Source organism: Ceratotherium simum, chromosome 5 (assembly GCF_057802395.1).
Source record: "Ceratotherium simum simum isolate JZ-2026a chromosome 5, ASM5780239v1, whole genome shotgun sequence".
Lineage (NCBI taxonomy): Eukaryota > Metazoa > Chordata > Mammalia > Perissodactyla > Rhinocerotidae > Ceratotherium > Ceratotherium simum.
Window position 1 is genome coordinate 48,183,109 of NC_141904.1, and position 14,716 is coordinate 48,197,824.

The window sequence follows — 14,716 nt, forward strand, 5'->3', positions numbered from 1 at the left end:
TTGTGAAATACCACAGAAGGCACTGGAGGAGGGGAGGGGGTGACAGGGGTGATGCTGTACCTGGTCAGTCTTCTGTTTCTATGGTGGCCTGTGCAGCTGCGCGGGTAGAGCCCTGCCTGAGGCACCCCAATGAGGGAGCACACGGGGGCTGAGATCCAGCCTACGCTGCTCGCCAGGCCATGCCCCTCGGAAGGGGACTGTAGCTACCCTGGGAAAGCGGCACCTCCCTCAGACTTTGCATGGAAGCTGGCAGGGCCGCCCTCTGACTCTCTCTGACCAGGCGCCATGAAATGCTGTGCAGCCGCTCCTTCTAATGTGGTATGCTTCCTGCGCCATCCCGCTGTCCCCGTGTCCTGTGTGTGGGCACATGTGCACGGGTGTCTTCCTGTGAAGCTGTCCTTGGGATTCCCAGTGATTCGGTTTGTTTGAGGACTCTGCACATATGTAGAAGGTTAATTCCACTTCAGGGGAGATGCGGAAGGCATGACCTCCTCTCACAAGGTCGGGCTCAGAACAGAGGAGATGTCTGCTATGCCATTTTTGGCTTTCTTCTTACGGTTCTATAAAGCAGTGCTAAACCACCCTTCCTGGAGGCCAAAGGTGGGCAGAAGGGCAGGGTCGGAAAGGCTCAGCCTGCCCTGTGTCTCTCTGGCACTGGTCTGGGGAGTGTGTTTGCTTCTTCTTGTTCACGTCCCTTGGAGCAAGGTCTGGGACAAGAGTGTTCTCACGGCCACAGGTTGTATTCTCTTTGCCTTGTCTTCCTTTGCCCCCTTTCCCTGATGGCAGAGAGTGGAGGAGCAAATACATCCTAAGTTTAATAATTTGAAATAGTGGGGTATGACCCTCAGGCTGTCTCCCAACTCAACGAGGAGAAAACAGAAATTCAAGGGTTTTTTTTTCTATTTTTGTTTTTGTACTCTGCAGTTAAAATAGCACAACCGAACTCTAGAAAATTCAACATTTTAGACAAGGGGCCTAGAGCAGAACCATAGGCCAGGAAAGCAGTGTTTCATTTTGGGTTTCTGAGGGCAAAGGTCTGATACCAAGAAAGTCATGTTAACTTCTCGAATCTGTTGGAGGTCATTCTCCCACCAGGACCATCGGGACAAGGGAGAATCTTCCCCAGGGACCATGATCCGGGGCAGAAGGGACTTCAGGCAGGAAGGCAGAGACCACTGCAACTTAATGCAGGACTAGAAAGGCCCTCAGGGCCCGCCACAGGATAGAGAAGTAGAGAAAAAGACACAGGATGGGAACTGAGCAGACCGCAAGGCCATGAGCTTCCCTTGAAAACTGTAAGGAACCTGGGGCTTGAGGAAGTGAAAGCACGGAGACCAAACGGAGCCCACATTCAATTCAGTGTGAGGGCGAAAGAATCCAGGGACCAAAGGTCGTGTGGCAGTTCAGAGGATTGAACTCCAGGGCGTGGACATTGAGTGGGAGGAGAAAGAAGCATCTGGGTAGTTATGGGACTCTGTGTGCACATTTCTAACTTTTGTAAGAATTCATCAATATGACTCTCTGAGATAGTTTACTGTCAATAGCTTTTGGGTTTGTTTTTCCCCCAAGGATACGAGACACAGAGTCTCAGCAGCCCTTTCAGAAGGATGTTTCTCTTGGCCAAGACAAAGTCCACATGCCGGCTCCTTCTGATGACTGCAAAGCTCTGACTGTTGTGCTGGCAAAGCTGAAGCCAAGGAAACACTGTGCTTCTTCTTTTCCTCCATCTGTCCCTGCCTCGCCCAAGGGTCTCCACATCCTCTAACTTTCTGGGGTGAAACTCTCCTTTAACATTCAAATAATACACCCCCACCGCCTATCTCCTGCACTGCAGAAAGCTCAGGCTCTTCCTCAGAATTCCCACGGATTCCCGGGGCCTTGCTTCCTTCTGGACGCCTCTCGCCACCGCATCCCAGCTGCTCCCTCAGCCACTGAGCTCTCCCACCCTTTCCCTTCTGGGAGCGGCTGTGCTCTCTGCATAGGCTTTCCCCTCGTGCAAACACTGTCCTGGGTATTTATGCCCCAAAGAAAGTGGCATGAGAGCCAACATAGGTCAGTCATCAATAAATTTTAGGCATCGGTGATAAATCTCCCAAGTCATGGAGTTGTCTCCATGACTACATTCTTCTCTAGAACTGAGTTGCTGCGTTTCTGGGGCTCATCCATCCTCTCCAAGCAGGTTTTTCTCCCCACCTGCAGTCAACTATAAGTTTCCCCTACTCATTTAGTAGAGCAGGTCAGCTCTACTTATTTAGCTCCATCTTCCGACCTTTAGGGTAGAGGGCTCACGTTTTTAATCCAAGTGGCCTCACAAGACGCTTTCCTAACAGACTTCTACTCTAAGATGATCTGTCCAGCTCTACCCTAAAATTCAGACATAGCTTCAGCCATTTTTTTCATTCTTGCTCAAATGCTAGTAACGACCTGCTTTGGGCCGTGGTGCTCACAGCCTAGCAGGATTGTCACTTTGGTTGAAAAGAACAGCCTGGTGCTCATACCCACAGCCACCACAGTGGCTGAAGATTGGCTGACATTCTCTACATTTCACAAGCGTGGGCCTGATGTACAGATATGTCTATGAATTCTGTTGACAACACTAAATTTTAGAAAAGAGAGATATACAAGAGACTTAGGGTTGAAATTAATGAGGGTACTGCCTCAGATCCAGAAGGGAAAGAGAAATAGAGTGTCCTATTGCCAAAACAGTCACTGCCTCTTCCTTTTGGGCCTCTCCCTGTGGGGCATCATATGCCTACCTCATTGAGTTCATGGCCACCTGACTTTCCTTGGGCATTGAAATGATGGAAACAATATGGTCTCTCTGAAGCAGAAGCTTTAAGAGTTATTTTGTGGTGCTTCCATCTCTCTTTTATTTCTCCCTCTGTCTTAAGGCTGACATGCCCCGGATGGGGCTGCTCGTTCAGCCTGGGTCTTAGAATGAAGAGATGAGCAGCAGAGATGACCCACGACAGACATGGATACGAGACAAACAAATCTTTGTTGTGTAAGCCACTAAGATTTTGATATAACTTAGCATGAGCTGATGGACACAATGATGTTATATTTTGAAATTTAATTTCAGCCAGAAAAGGAGACTTTCATCTGGGTGTCTTATTTATACAAAAAGACAAATCTTGTGTTTTATGGTACTAGTATAACTAATATGGCTACACCATTAATTGTTGCTCACTAAATAACCTTCTCAAGCTAGTGAGGATGGACTACATATCTGGGCCATAATTCAAAATAGCAAAAAAGAGAGTTTTCATCCTAGGATTAGGGGACTCTAATTAATGCCCTTTCCTGACAGATTTCAGAGGCTTCTGCGGGCAGCAGCAGAACTGCCTATCTCATTGACAGTGGTCAATGCTGGCCACCCTTGTCTCATCTCTGCCTTTGAAGGGGCAGTCTCGCCTGGTTGACACAAGTTTACCTGTTGGGTCCAGGGAGACAATGGAAAAAACTAAAAGCAGGAAAATGATCTCTTCAGGGAAGGGTTACTAATCTGAGGGACCAGGCACCTGGACACCATTGGGCCCTATTTCCTGGTGAAGGGAGGCTGTGCATTATAGCTAAAACCCAATCATTTGGTTCTCTCTTAATTCCTTTCTCTTGCATTGAGACAGTGGGTCAGAAACAAAACTCTTGAGAAGGAAATCATGAGAGACACACTTAAAGGACAAAGCATGGACCCTCAAAAAGGCAGAGAAAGGAAGGCTGGAAAGGAGGCGGAGTGGCACAGAAGCTGAGGGAAAAGAGTTTCAAGAAGGAGTGCACGATCTCCAGGATCAGAAATAGCAAGGGCTCAGGCAGAAGATATCTAAAAACCCTACTAAGCTTGGCAACTTGGGAGGGCATGTCCTTTTCCAGAACCTTTTCCAGAACTCAGGAGAGTGAGTAGGTTAGAATCAAATTACAGTGGGGTGGAGAGAGAATGAAACAGTGACCCAACCACTCCACCTCACTTGCTGAAGAAAGTGAAGGCAGCCCACTTAGACCATGCTTGGAAGAGACTGGCTGAGAAAAATGGGAAAAACACTAGTGACTAGAGGTTAACTCGAGGATGAGGACCAATAAGGCCAAGGGATAGAAGTATTTCACATTTTCCTGTGACGCCTATATTTGTACGTTTACTATACCTGATGCTGTTTACTTAAAACACCAAATATTCATAAACCTTCTTGATAATCCAGTTCCTTTCACTCATCCCTTGATTCCTACTCTCTATTCCTTGCCCTAGAAACACACACACACACACACACACTCACATACATGCACACTCACACACGCACTGACGCACACACACACGTACAGCCACACCTGCGTGCACGCGCACACACGTGCACGCACACTGAGACAACTGTGTGCATGACCAACCAGCTGCCCTTAGGGAGAATGGTTGCTTGGCCTATCCTTAGATTCCAGGCCATCAGGATCATACCCAAAGCTGCAGGAAAGAGGAGGAGTTGGACCTGGAAAACTTGGAAGGAAAAGTCCAACTGTGCAGGTATTTGGTCAGGCATGTGATTTCAGTGTAAAATTCTAGAAAAGATGAATGGCACTTTACAAGGAATGGAAATCAATGGCACTTCTCAGTTTATTTCTTGCTACGATGACAGCTGGAACTGCGAAAACAGAGGAGACTGGCAAACTTCACTCTCAGGAAGGGGTGAGGGGTAGGAGCAGGGAGGGGCTGAGGCTCCCCGGAGGCACTGGGCCATCTTCTCGGGTTTTACTCCCTCAGGAAGGCGCAGGCTTCCAGAAGTGCTGTGGGACACAACAAAGCAGGAGATTCAGAAACTGATTTCCTTTTTCTTGAGTCAATAAATCAAGGAGGATACTAAAACAAAGACTTTCTGCTTGCCCTACTCACACTTCCCCACTGCCCCTCCTCCCAGCAGCTGCAGGGTCCCAGGAGGCACAGCAGCTCTGGCCTCACCACCCAGGGTGTTTCTCTGCTCTGGCAGGAGTGACACACCCTCCACCCTACTTGTCTCTAACTGAGTCAACCAGCCCCACTCTCAAGTTCACAAGACATTGATGGCCCTCTAACTTCTGCAATGTGAGCAATTAACCACATAGTCTTCATGCAAATCTGTTTGCAACAGTGTTCACCTTCTCATTCATTCATTCATTCACAAATACTTGCTGAGCCCCTGCTTTGTGTGAGTCACTGTGCTAAGTGCTGGGGATTCAGCCCAGACAGACAGGCCCTGCTGTCAAGGGGCATATAGTCTATGCAGTCGTGAGCTGGCTGCTTACAGGCATAGCTCCACAGCTGCATTTCTCCAAGGATAGTCCTGGAACCACCGGCCTCACATTGCCCTGAGGTGTCGGTGATATAGAGCAGGGTTTCTCAACCATGGCACTATTGACATTTGGGGTTGGGGAATACTATGTTGTCAGGGCTGTTCTGTGCTTTCGGAGCACCCCTGGCTTCTACCCACAGATACCAGCAGCGCCGCCTAAGTTGTGAGAATCAAAAATATCGCCAGGCTTTGCCAAATGCCCCCTCGGGCGGCAAAATCAGTTGAGAACCACTGATACAGAGATTCTTGCCCCAACCCCCATCCCTGGACCACCACCCCCTCAATGCCTCCGACTCCCTGGGTGAGGGGCCAGGAAGAGGAATCTGGACGAAGCCGGTGCATGCTGAAGTCTGAGAACCATCACCTGGAGCCTTACAACAATTTGCGATGTCTTGTAAATGTTTTAAAGGGTTAAATTATTGTCATTACCTTTTCCCGGCTAAAATGTTTTTGAGAATTTGCATTCTCAATAGTTGGTATTTATGGTAACTGTCTAGAAACCAGAATTTGTCACTTCTCAATACATATGTATATATACTTATGTACATGCATGTATATGTACACATACACACTTGATTTTACTGAATAAAATGAATAAATAAAATAAAATGAATGAAATGAATGATCAGTTTCTAAAACATCCATGACAGTCACTATCAGCATTATAAAAATTTAGCATATTATCTACTACTTTATTTTATTCTCTAATTCTTTCACCTCATCAATGAGATTTTAATTTCCTGAGGCACAGAGATATTATATTGCCTTAACATCTTTATACCCATCTTCATTCCTAGAATGCTGTCTGGCCCTCCAACCTTGACCTTCACCCATGGTTTCTCAGCAACACTATCTATGGTCCACTTACGGGAGGTTGAGCATTGTCTCAGGTTAGCGACGGCCGTGACATAGTTTGATCCCAAATATTGTTCGTACGTTGTTTTGCCTTGGAGCTCAGCCAGACATTCAGTGTTGTCATTGAACAGAAGGTTTTTGGTTTCAGACTGGAACAAGCAAAACTTGCCTGGGCAATCCTGTCCATTTCTTCCAAACAGTTTCTGTGTCAAAGGGGCAGACAGTAAGTGAGTAGCCAAAGAAAAGAGGAGAGTTTACGGATTAGGGGAGGCCAAGGACATTTCTTCCATCCAGAATCAGCCCTGGGAAAACTGTGGGCAAAAGGAGCTGAGTCCTCGAGTTGTTCAGCCGCCTCGGCTGGGTGTTCCCCTGCCCCCTGTCCTCCTGCTGCCCAGGCCCCAGGTGGCAGACCTACCCAGTGCAGCACCCAGGCCCCTCACCACTTCTGATCTCACCTCCTGCCATCTTTCCTTTCTTCTTAGTTTGTGGCCTCTTCCCTTAGAACTTCTTATGAGTGACTAAGTGACAGCTGAGGATTTTTGAGATCTGCCCCAAAAGTTGATCACCTATAGCATTCTAACAGGCCAGCTCTCCCAAAGAGGCAGTCTGCATTGAAAATCATCTCTGCCACTGACCACATCATTGCCTTGGGCAGGTCACTTAGCCTCCTTGGCCACAGTTCCTCCTCCCTGCTCAGGGCTCCCGCAGGGGTGAGCTGTAAGAACCAGGCACCTCAACGACGGGAGCCCCAGTGAGCGTGTCACACTGAGGGCTCATAAATGCCAGTTTGGGGCCTATTATTACCATTCCAGGGCCACCATCTTTAAAGCACACCTAGAGAAATGATGTTTTAATAGAAAACTAGAAGCTCTAATTGAGAATCACAGACTTTAAGGAAATTGTAGGATTTCCTTCAAACCACTTCACATAGAGAGCCTTAAATCTATAAAAGTTCTGGGTTTGCTGCTTTTAGAGATTACAAATGCAGGGCTTTGTCTAGAACATTGCTCAGTTGGCCCAAGCTCAGGAAACACCATCAGAGTAACCACTCTCTGTGCAGGCGCTGTGGGAGGAAGGCTCAGTAGCCTCTCTCATTTGCTTGAAGAACAGAGGGAGAGACGTGGAGAGGAAGCGTCTCCGAGCCAAGCAGTGGGCACAAGTCCAGGGGTATGAGACTCCGGGCAGAAGTTAGGTCAGTCCCAGAAAGCCCAGCATCAGAAGCCTCTGTTGTCCTCATTGAGGCTCTGGGCAGCCCCCTGGCACGAAGCAAATACTGTCACCAGCAGCTTAAAGCATAAGGACTAGAAAGAATCACCTCACTCTGTGATTATCCCAGGTAACAGGAGCCCATGCAGTTAAGAAAGGGCAGGAGGCCCTGGTGGTCCACACCTGTTGGCGGAGCAGCACCTCTTCCACGTGTTTTGCCTTATCATTCCGAGATACCACAGCATGATTTGGGGCCCTGGCCAGGTGGCAGTCCTCAGCCTTAGTCACAGCCTTCCGGGTGCCATCAAGACACAGCAGCTCAAAGTCCTCCAACTTCAAATCCCTAGCCCATGGTTCAGGGCTGTTTCCTGGGGAGAGAAAGAAGGTGGCATCAGCCACGGCTGCTCAGCTTAGTCAAAAGGTCTTTTCTGGTTGGGTGTGACGATCCAATGGCCTCTTGAGTCGCACACACTGGGGTTGCATGTAAAGGATGGGATGTAAAGTGATATAAAGGAGAGAGACGGAAGCTTTGCACAAGCTATCCAAACTTCAAATACAGCCAACGTTAGTGCTGTATTCACACAATGGAATAGAATTCAGCCATAAAAACGAGTGAAGTACTGAATCATACTACAACCTAGATGAATCTTGAAAACATGATGCTAAGTGAAAGAAGCCAGTCACAAAAGGCCAGATATTGTAGGATTCCATTTACGTGAAATGTCTAGAATAGGCAAATCTACAGAGACAGAAAGTGGATTGATGGTTGCAGCTCTTGGGGGAGTGGGGAAGTGACTGCTAATAGGTGCAGGGTTTCTTTATGAGATTATGTGAGTGTTCTAGAATTGGATTTTGTTGGTGGTTGCACAACTCTGTGAATGTGTTGGAGACCACTGAATTGTATACTCTGAGTGGGTAAATTTTATAGTATGTGAATTGTATCTCAATAAAGCTGTTAAATTTTCTTTTAATTTTTAAAAAGGAAACCCTCTACCTGTGCCATATTTTCCAGTGGGTTCCAGAAAAAGAATAGCTGGTTTATGTTTAAGAAGAAATTGTTTTCTCCTTCCTTTCATATTCAAATACTCTTAGTATAACTAGAGAAAGGCTAGGAACTTCTATGGGTTTATCAAACGTGTTTAGTCAATTCCAATAACATACAGTTGTAAAATCCTAGAGAAGCTTAAAATTAAATTTGACATCAATCTGGTCCCTGGAGGTCACTTAAATTAACGGTTCATAAATTCAAGATGTAATCGTATGCGTGTCTGTGTGTGGGCAAATACAGGTTCATTGTTCAAGCCCCTGCTTCTCCCCTTCTGCCCTCTCCCATCAAGAAAACACTTCTTCCATTCTCACGGCTTTGTCTATTTGATATTGAGATCATTCCACATTTATATGTCTGGCCTCAATGCCTCTCCCAAGAGACGTGAGGAGAGAGGAGCGGCTGTGACTATTGATACCTTTGAAGGAGGGAGGCGGAAAGTTGAGGCAGTTCTTTCTTAGGTGATGAAGTGGGAAGTCATGTGGTGAGAAGGAGGGGTGGGGAGGCTGAGTGGGGACTAAGGAGAGAGGTGCAATTTGGAAGGTGGCAAATGGCTAGGAGTCTTGAATTTGGTCATTCTTATTTGCATCTAGAGATCAGAAGAGAGAGTGATTACTCAACATTAGCTGGTAGGTTACCTTTCGTCATCTGCATCTGCCTGTGTTTTGTCCCGGTTAACTCCCAAGGAGTTTCCAGACAAGGGCTCACATGAGGCTGAATGAAGGCCCCTACCTCCTTTTTTAAAAAGGGAAATTTTATTTGCATATGTTCAAATTTTTTTTTAGTATCATTCACAGTTTCCCTTAGTCAGGGACAGGCAGATGGTGCACTTCTGGGTTGACAAGACAAAGCCAGGGAGACATTTGCTACTGAGTATGGCTGGTGTGTGTGTGTGTGTGTGTGTGTGTGTGTGTGTGTGTGTGTGTGGCAGGAGCAGGGGCAGGGAGAATTCATTTTCAAAATCAATGTGACACCTATAGATGTTACCACTTTGCATACTAAGGTAAAAAAAATTTAGAATTAACTTGATCAAAAGTCTGGAAAAGGGTATGATAGCTTCCCAATTGCAGATCTGAATACTAGGATGTGTTGTGATGCCAAAGACTCTGCTCTGAAGGGGAAAGGGAAACATCTTCACTCACCGTTAGTGTTCTGCAGGACAGTGACATCTTTCACAAATGCAACGTCTCCAGCTTTCTCAGCCAGGCACCTAAAATGTTTCAGAAAATAAACATGTTGCCAGAGAAGGGAAACTATTAGAGTTTTCATAAATATCTATAATATACATTCCAAAATATGAAACATGAAGTTAAACATGGAAAAGATAAAGATAAATATTTTTAGGAACTTATGGTTTAAAATGGAAGATTGAACATACATGTATACCTTCCCTCCTAAAATCCCAATAAATGACATTAAAGAGATTTTTTAAAAGTCAAAAGCCTGGGCCGGCTCCGTGGCTTAGCGGTTAAGTGCGCGCGCTCCGCAGCTGGTGGCACGGGTTTGGATCCTGGGCGCGCACCGAAGCACCGCTTGTCCGGCCATGCTGAGGCCACGTCCCACATACAGCAACTAGAAGGATGTGCAGCTATGACATACAACTATCTACTGGGGCTTTGGGGGGAAAAATAAATAAATAAAATTTTAAAAAAATAAAATAAATAAATAAATAAAAGTCAAAAGCCCATGAGGGGTTGGGGCAGGGGGGTTAGGTAATAATGATAATGTTTGGAAGTTAGAAAACAACTGGATGAGCAGTAATTGAACGAGCAGAGCAAAGAAAGCTGTCTCTGGAGAATCTGATCCACTCAAGGAAAATACCTACAGATTCTGATATTTGAATGTCCCACAGTAAAATGACACAAACCAACTGCCCTACAGTGAAACTCATACTCATCAAGATGTGGCAACAGATGCAGAGCTAATAGTCAGCCCTGGTGCTTCACTCTTAAATATGGACAAGCAGTCAGAGACCATCGGATATTTGAAGAAATACCAGAAAAGATGGAAACCAAAGCAATTATACTCAGAAGATAGAGGCAATAAAGGAGGGAGAATAAAACTTTTTAAAAAGACTAAAATTGATATCATTAAAGAGATGAAAGAAAGGCAGCATTCATAAAACAAGAATAGGAAGCTCTAAAACAGGAGCAGTCAGAATACAAAACGAATTCTTAGAAAGTAAAAAATAACAATCAAAAAGAATTCTTAAAAAGTAAAAAATAAAAAAATTCTTTAAAATGATATAATGGTTAGAAGACTAAACTGAGCAAATATCCCAGAAACTAGAAGATAAAGAGGAGATAATAAAAAAGAAATAATAAGAAAATGAGATGATAATCCAGGAAGGTCTACAATTTAAGAATTAAAGTTTAAACAGAAATCAGAGAAAACAGGATGGAAATTATCAAATAAATAATGAAGTAACATTTCCCAGAATTGAACAACTTGAGTTTCCAGATGAAAAGGGCCTGCCAAGTGCCCAATCTATTGAATTTTAAAAAGACCCACATAAACAAATATCATTGTAAAGTTTCAGGACACTAGAGATATTATTTTTAAACCCAAAAACTTCTCAAGAAACTAGTTTTCAAAGCATTTTACATTTGATGAAACCCAAAAGTCATTTTTCCTAAAGAGTATTCATTGTAAAATCTCTGTAAATTTAGAGAGAAATATCAATCATATGTGTCTGATTTATTTACTCTTCACATATATTCTTTGTGTGACTTGTTTGTCTAAGACACTTCATAAGCTTTAAAAGCTTATTCTCTCAGAATTAGGAAGCCAAAAATAAATTGTTGAAAACTCAAAAAAATTTTTTTCAAGAAGAAAGAAAGTCATATACAAAGAATCAGAAATCAAAAATGGTATCAGATTTCTCAACACTCTAAATTTAGAAGACGATTAATGCTTTAAAATTTTGTTTGCTATATTTTCTGTCTCTCTGTGTTATATTCTGGATTAATTTTTTTTACATATCTTCCACTTCACTAATTCTCTTTTTAGCTATGTCTAATCTGTTAAACTGGTCAATTGCATAGCTAATTTCAATTGCTGTATTCTTTTTTTTTTTCTAAAAGTGTTATTTATTCCTTTTGAAAAATACTAACTTGCTTTTTTCTGCTGGATTTTGCTTTCGATGACTTTTTTCCCTGTGTGTTTGGTTAATATTATTATAATGATTATAATAATTATTATTATTTAAGTATAATTTTTACTGTGTACTGCAAGAGTACTTCTTGAAAGAGTATTTCTGAGTGGTATTTGAGGCCTAACCTGAAGATGCTGTCTTCCAGATAGGTTCCTAGAGGGACCACTAGTCTGGGACCACTTTAAAAAAAATTATGAGTTGAATATTTCTGGACTATTCTAAGGTACACAAATTTGAGCTGCAAATCCATGCAAGAGCTGGCTCATGGTTTCAATTTCTCAGAGTTGGTGTGTATTTTCCTCAGCATCCAGGCAACTTGAAGCCCCCTGGGAGAAGGCATGGAAGTTACTTCTAGTTCACTCTTACCTTAAAGATGTATGTAACCTCTGGGTTCAAGTCTGTCAGAATAGGTAAATGCCCTCAGGACAGCTCCACTTAGCTCTCTGAATTCCTATCCTCCCTTAGATTTTAGTCTAATAATCCCTTATTACTTTGTCAGTTATTCGATGTTCTTAAGAACGTGTGTGCATGTGTATGTGTGTGTGTGTGTGTGTGTACTTAATCCAGCATTTTTGCTTGTTTTTAGTGTGACAGTTGGTCAAAAGAGCCTAATGCTGCCATTTCCCAGATATGGAAATCCTGTCAAAATTCCTAGTGAAAATGCTCTCCAATCTACACTCAGTTATCCAACCAAACTATAAGTCATTTCAAGAGTAGAAAAAAGATGTCTGCAGACATGTAAATACTATAAGAACAGCAACTCCTATTCACCCTTTCTCAAGAAGATGTGTTCTGTTCCAACAAAACCAAGAAAGCTAAAGATATGGGATCCAAGAAACAGGCAATTAAACATGAAGTAAAACAAAGGGAAATCCCAGAATGATGGTCAAGGGGAATCCCAGGACCACAGATGTGCAGGAGGCCTAGAGGGCACCAGTCCAGAGCAGGCCAGGAGGATGGAGGTCTTCAGGAGCAACATTCCCAAGTAAATGATGAAACTAACTGTACCCACTCTGTTTGCGTATGCATTGTCAAGAGATTTACATTACTGGTAGAGGGTTTTGAGATGAATTAGTGATTTTGTTAAAAAGCACAGAAAATTAAACAAATAAAAAATAAGACACCTATTAACTCTAGAGTAAACAAAAACTTTGTACTATAAGGGAAATACAATCTTATTATGCCACATATTTAATACGAGAATAATATTTATATATTCATAATAATGTAAGCCCTGAATATGACATCATCTTGTTGGGTAGTAAAAGGAGGTGAAGTTTGTGGCTGAGGGGTGGAAAAGGCACAGGAGCGGTATGAGAGGCTAGATCTTCTTCTTCTACAACAGAAAGTCTGCAGAAAATCGCTGACAGTTAAAAATTTAAAACCAGCAATATAAGGATGTCAGTTAGAAATAGAGAGATAAATAGGACTTCTGGTTCCAGCTTTCAATTTGAAGAAAAGACAAAGCATTTTCTTCTAGTATAAATAGGAATACTTAAGTTAGGTGTTTCTAGTGAAATAATACCTTGCCATAGGTTTGGAAAAAAAAAAAAACAACATTATTCCTTTGGGTTTTTATTAGACACGTGTCTATTCGATATTTCTGAGTGGAATCATATCATAACTTTTCCATTTGAAAATCCTTAGTCTATTAAAGGTATTTTTGTACATTCACAATTTTTTTATGAGTCACTTGGAGTACAGTAAAAGCTATCCCATTAACGGAAAGAAGGCTACTGAATTTATATTAAAAAGTTCAAAGACCACAGTTCGGCCACCGTCATTCTCAGATACATGACACCATCTGGTGGTGAAATATATTCATGAAGAATGGAGGAAAAGGGATTGGGAGGACTCTTCGTGCCCTCAAACCACTAACAGTACCGCTGAGGAGCAACGCCTGGATGAATGGGATTGTAAAATGTAGGTTGTAGATAGTTACTGTGAATCACTAAGTGGTTACAATTGGTGAATTCTGAAAGCTTATTTTTTGGTTATTTTTCACTTCACCACTGAAGAATAACATGGCAACACTGCTTTCCCTTTGCCATTTCTAAGGCTAAAATCAAAGAAAGAAGCGAAAAATAAGACATAATAATGATCCAGATGCGGGGAGAGAGTGGTGGCTATGGAAGAGAATTCTTCCCCATAAAACTGAACTGTAGAAAGGACTTAAGATACCACACACTCTACCCATTTGGCTTTGAGGGGAGGACATGAGCTCCACTGAGGTTGACTTTCGCTCTGGGCCACAGGGAAGAGCCCAGCAGAGCTGAGGTCAGACAGCCCTGGTGCCAGCTTCCACTCTCGAGTGGTGGATTTGGTGGGAGGAGCCCTCAGTGGTGCTGCCCATTAGCTGACCCTGACTCTGCTGTGACAGGCCACATCTGGCCCCTTGGAAATGCAGCACCAAGATGCTGGAGGATGAGGGACAAGGCCCTATCCTGGTGAAGCTTGGCCGCAGCACTCACCTGAAAGCCCCAGTGTAGCCATAGTATCTCTCATTGCTGTTGGGCACGCACTTGTCCTCGCCCCTATCATTGCCAATACACAGTGCACAGAGACTGGATGCCGGGTCAGATCCAGGGGCACAGCTTTGACTAAAGTACTCATCTGCAGAGAAGGAACGTGGGAAGTCAGTTCTTCCTACCTGAGTCAACGTAAGAACCTCTACCTAACAGGTGACACAGCTGGCTTTTGATTCATTACATTGCCCAAGACAGATAGGATACAGTCTCTGTCAAAAGGAGTGACATGTTACCACCAACCCAGGACCCACCAGAAATCAGAAAAGCTTCAGACTGTAGGCACTGACTGGGAGTCTGACTGGGGCTGGGGAAGAGAGTCTGTGACTACCCAGAGGGTCCCGTCATCACAGCCTTGAGCTGGGGACTCAGGTGATGAACTTGAAGGCCATCTGCAGCAGAACCTGCTGGTTGCCTACTCCAGGATCTGATTTCCCCTTTTCCTCGGTAATGGAAAACCTGCTTTTTACCTGGGCACTTGGTCCCTTAAAGATTAGCTTTATCAGATGCCCTGTGGCTAGTACAGCCAGGTGGCTAGGGACTGGCCAGTGAAATATGAGCAGGAGTGTTGGGTGCCAGCATCTTGGAAACATCCTTAAAGCACAGTTGGTACACACCTTTT

General features: G+C 43.9%; 1 protein-coding gene across 1 annotated transcript in view; it reads right to left on the minus strand.

The window, feature by feature from the left end:
- Positions 1-4,573: 4,573 nt before the first annotated feature.
- The window catches only part of LTF (lactotransferrin), a 28,485-nt gene continuing 18,342 nt past the window's right edge, over positions 4,574-14,716 (minus strand). Inside the window, exons 13-17 of the mRNA XM_087430851.1 lie at positions 14,041-14,182; positions 9,558-9,625; positions 7,554-7,738; positions 6,178-6,367; positions 4,574-4,767 (exon numbers count right to left, since the gene is read on the minus strand). Of these exons, the coding sequence (XP_087286977.1) occupies positions 4,733-4,767; positions 6,178-6,367; positions 7,554-7,738; positions 9,558-9,625; positions 14,041-14,182 (620 nt within the window). The 3' untranslated portion in view covers positions 4,574-4,732. The remainder of the gene's footprint in view (positions 4,768-6,177; positions 6,368-7,553; positions 7,739-9,557; positions 9,626-14,040; positions 14,183-14,716) is intronic.